The sequence below is a fragment of the Sinocyclocheilus anshuiensis genome, unplaced genomic scaffold (assembly GCF_001515605.1).
Source record: "Sinocyclocheilus anshuiensis isolate Anshui unplaced genomic scaffold, SAMN03320099.WGS_v1.1 scaffold776, whole genome shotgun sequence".
NCBI lineage: Eukaryota > Metazoa > Chordata > Actinopteri > Cypriniformes > Cyprinidae > Sinocyclocheilus > Sinocyclocheilus anshuiensis.
In genome coordinates, this window is record NW_015555808.1 from 989,543 (window position 1) to 994,334 (window position 4,792).

The window sequence follows — 4,792 nt, forward strand, 5'->3', positions numbered from 1 at the left end:
AGGAATAATATTGATATAACATAATGTTTATATATTTTTTAAATATGCATGGGTTATCATTTCTGAGTACGCGTTTGATTTAACTGTTGCTCTTTTTACCAACTCTTGTGAATCTGTCCATGGTGCTGAAACTGTTCTATCACCTGCTTGCATTAGGATCATTTTAGTACGGCGTGCTAAAGGAAGAAAAAGAGGCTGTGAAGATTTTGATAACAATTATGTTTCTTCATCTGATTTTTATTACTTCAAAGAAACACAATGAAAAGCTTAGCCCATATGGAAGCCATGCCATGTAGACTCCGCTCATTCTTCTGCTCACTAAACTCCCCTGAGGCCATTGCTCAAAAAGGCTACTGTCCAAAATGAACTCAAGCACAGAAATTATTTACTTTTTAAATTAAAACTATAAGCATCTCGTGCACTGCATGCTTAACAAATACACATTTAAATTACGTGCTGTTCTCAGAATAAACATGGATGGCTTTCGTGAAGTAGGCTAACTAATATTGGTGCATATGGCTTTTGAATTACAGTGTCACAATGTGGAAATATCAGACTCCACCTGTTCGCTGTGACAGGTCTGTAACGTTAAGAGGATTTTGAGAGTTATGATGTATGAAAACCAAACGATTTCGAAAATCCTCAATTAGACCTAACTATTTTAAATTGCCATTTTATTATTATTATTGTTATATGTTGTATTCTCCATAAAATGCTACACAAGATACAGGCCAATTTTAATAATTCAGATCATTAATTGCGCACAGATTTCCAGACCAAGCATTTTCGAATCACACATTTCTCCTAAAATTATTATTATTATTATTATTATTATTAATAAAAATAATAATAGATAAATAAATGAAATAGATTAGTGTAATTTTACCTGTTAAGTTTGAAAGAGTATACCTTGGCGTTTCTTTCGTTAATGAGATGCGATTTCTCTGAAGTCGGTGGAGGATCCATGGTCCCGTGCAGCTTCAGTTACCAGTGAAGAATCGAGTTAATAAAAACCGTACCGAATATTCAAATATGCGTTTTTAATTAGACGGCAAAATAATAATTCTTCCAAGCCATCTTCGAAGGATTCAAGAAATGAGTGAAAGCACTCATTGCATCAGATCCACAGAAAAGAGAAAACAAGCTTGCAGTCAGTAATTCCGATGCTGTATGCGGAGTCGGCAAACTTGGCTGTGTGTGAGATCGGATGGATCTGGTGCAGAAGAAGATTCAGCAGTCCAGTCAAACTCATTTACGAACCTTACTATGGTGAAGGCACGGCTATTAATGTTTATGAGCTAAAGGCAGGCCTATAAAAGCAACTTCATAATTACAGATGTAATATTTAAGCACCAGTCGTTCGCCATTGGAAAGCTACCAAGCAACGTCACCAGGACATAATTAATAATTACGAGCTGAGCCTGAGCTGTAGTAGGATTCGTAAAAGGCGACAGCGCATGTTTTACGTGAATTAAGTCTTCGTCTGTTGGGAATGAATGCGTGTGCCTGGTGTTTGGAACAAATCGTGTGCTGCGCAATTTTGGCTGCAGTGCAAAGGGGTGTACATGTTTGTATAACAGAAATGGACAAGTTCTTATCAGCTCGAGCCTGCAAAAATGTAGAAAGGACGTCATGTTTTTTCTTCTTCTTCGTCTTCTCCTTTCTTCTCGAATTTAATTTATTTTAAATTATATATTACCCCTGGCTTAATGTTTTTTTTTTCTTGGTTATTTTCCTGTTTCTTTGTATATTGTTTATATTATATCTCTTATTGCTGTTGTAATCTGTTTTGAGCTGTAAATGTGTGTATTTACCTTTATAGGCTATGTGTTCAATAAAAAAAAGGCATGTTGTTTTTTAAGCGGTATTCGGTAATAAAATAAAATGCAATTTAATTAAGAAAATGTATCTGTTAACTGTGAATTAAAATAATAAACTGATTATATATATATATATATATATATAACCACTCTATTAACCAATGTCTTTGTTTCTGACTTTCGATGACCCAGTTCAACCATACTAATAAGCAAAAATTACTCTAGACAAACACTTGTCTTTTTTTTTATTGCTGAAGTGTGTTGAAATTTCTTCTTCAGCTTTAATTGTTTTTTCTAAAATACTATGAATAAACATATCATTTAATTGTTCAAAATAACAAAAAACGGTGAAATCTAATAATATAATAGTAATAAATAGCATTATATATAATATTATTATATAATAAGTAATACAATTAAATTAAATAAAAAGAATCATACATCATTCGTTTTTTACTACGCGATCATTACTACATAATTACATAATTCGATCATTACTACGCCCCAGGGGCAGAGCCATAGAAAGACTCTCTACGGCTCTGGCCAGGGGCCACCGCAAGCATTAGGCTACGCAAACGCACTTCCGGACATGCGTTTTCGCACGTTAGCGGCACCAACATGGCGATGACAATAAGCCAAAATGCTGTTCAGGTGCAACAGAAAGAAGGAGAGGAGGATGATCAATCGATATCTAGATCTGACAGGTGAGTAGATGAAGTGTCTATCGAGCTCAGCTATCGTGCTAGTGTGATCAGTACGTGATCCGGTTGACAAATAAAGGGCAGTGTTGTGTTGATCAGTGGCAACAGTTCAGCGAGAGTCGAGAGTGTTTACACAGTGGATCTGCTTCTGTTGGTCTTATTTTGGTGGGTGAATGTCTAGAACATATATTTTGGTTGGTGAATGTCTAGAACATAGATATAGAGTAGAAAAGACGCGCTTGTGTTTCTGGAGCTGCTGTCGTGGCACATCTGCAGCTCACGTCAATGGAAAAGGAAACATATGAAGAGGCACTGAATGAATTGCAGTTACATTTGAATGCTACTAGTTGATATTGGCCACTTTCCGTGTCAAAAAGCAAAACTAACATTGCTGAGCTCTATTTGTTGTGTTTACATTAAGAGTAATTGAGCATAAGGTTTAAGTGTGTGTGTGTGTGTGTGTGTGTGTGTGTGAGAGAGAGAGCTAGAGAATTTATATTTTGTAAATGTATACATTATAGGTCAAAAGTTTGGAATAATTACGATTTTTTTTATGTTTTTTAAAAGAAGTGTCTTATCCTCAACAAGGCTACATTTATTTAATCAAAAATAGGGTGAAACAGTAATATTGTAAGATATTATTACAATTTAAAATAACTTTTGTATTTGAATATAGTTTAAAATATAATTTATTCCTGTAATGAAAAAGCTGAATTTTCAGCAGCCATTACTCCAGTCTTCAGTGTCACATGATCCTTCAGAAATGATTATATTATGCTGATATGCTGGTTTGGTGCAGTAATTATCAATAATTATAGGTGCACTGTTATTAATAATTTTTCTTAATAATTTTTTCTTGCAGTGGATACATTTTTAAAGATTATTTTTTATCAAGTGTTCCTTGAGCAGTATTTATTTTAAATCGTAATCTTTAGTATTACTGTCATTTTTATCAGTGTCCTTGCTGATTAAAGGTATTAATTATTTTTATAAATCTTAAAAAAACATACATAGTGTATTGAGGTTTTCCACAAAAACATTAGGTTGCAGAAGCTCTTTTTTTAGTATTGATTAATATATATAAGATATTTGAATGATTTCTGAAGGATTATGTGACACTGAAAACTGGAGTAATATCTGCTGAAAATTCAGCTTTGTCATCACAAGAAAAAAATATTTTAAAATATATTAAAATAGAACATTTATATTTTAAATTGAAATAATATTTCAGAATATTACTGTTTTTACTGGATTTTTAATCAAATAAATGCAGCCTTGATGAGCATAAGATACGTCTTTGAAAAACATTTAAAAATCATAATTATTCCAAACTTGATAAGTAGTGTATATGAGGAAAAATCCATATTTCCATACAGTTTCACAAAAATGTATCTTATTCCTTGTATTACTTTCAAAAAATCCAAAGGATCAGCAAAATGCGTACAACACGTCACACCACAGACAATAGAATTTCATGTGAACTATGCTTAATCTAGTATTTGTACTAGCCTAGTCTGTGAGTCAAAGCAAACATCCTGACCTTTTCAGCACTGCCATTGTGTAATGGACTGTACTTCACATTGATGATTCATTAGCGTCAGTGAGTGTCCAGTGTCTGTCCATGTGATGAGAGCCTTACTCAAATGAGGCTCCAGGTTTGCCTGAGCAGATGTGTGGTTTCCTGGGCAGGATAAGAAGAAAGTTCTTAGTCCCTCTACCACACTAACAGAACCATCATGTGAGCAGCTCTTTCTGAGGACATCCCCAAGTTATGCAGAGGTCAGACAGATTCGACCACAATATCAAAAAGAAGATACTATGTCTGCTTTTGAAGAAATTGATAGCAAAATTTTGGAAGAAATAGTACAGAACCTTAAATCGTCAACCTGCTATCTTGACACACTTCCCTGCAGTTGTTAAACCCCTTCTGAAAAAGAGCAATCTTGATAACACCATATTGAGCAACTATAGACCAATATCAAATCTTCCTTTTATAGGCAAAATTATTGAAAGGTAGTTTTTAATCAGCTGAACAAATACTTAAACTCAAATCAATGGATACCTGGACAATTTTCAATCTGGTTTCCGACCGCATCACAGCACAGAGACAGCGCTCATTAAGATAATAAATTATATTCGCTTAAATTCTGATTCTGGCAAAATATCAGTGCTGGTACTACTAGATATCAGTGCTGCGTTTGACACCGTCGATCATAACACTACTAGAGAGACTGGAAAACTGGGTCGGGCTTTCTGGGATGGTAATCAAAT

General features: G+C 34.1%; 1 protein-coding gene across 1 annotated transcript in view; it reads left to right on the forward strand.

The window, feature by feature from the left end:
- Positions 1 to 2,396: 2,396 nt before the first annotated feature.
- LOC107675098 (uridine-cytidine kinase-like 1) overlaps positions 2,397 to 4,792 on the forward strand; it is a 22,169-nt gene continuing 19,773 nt past the window's right edge. The window contains exon 1 of the mRNA XM_016469315.1: positions 2,397 to 2,524. Within this exon, the coding sequence (XP_016324801.1) occupies positions 2,439 to 2,524 (86 nt within the window). The 5' untranslated portion in view covers positions 2,397 to 2,438. The remainder of the gene's footprint in view (positions 2,525 to 4,792) is intronic.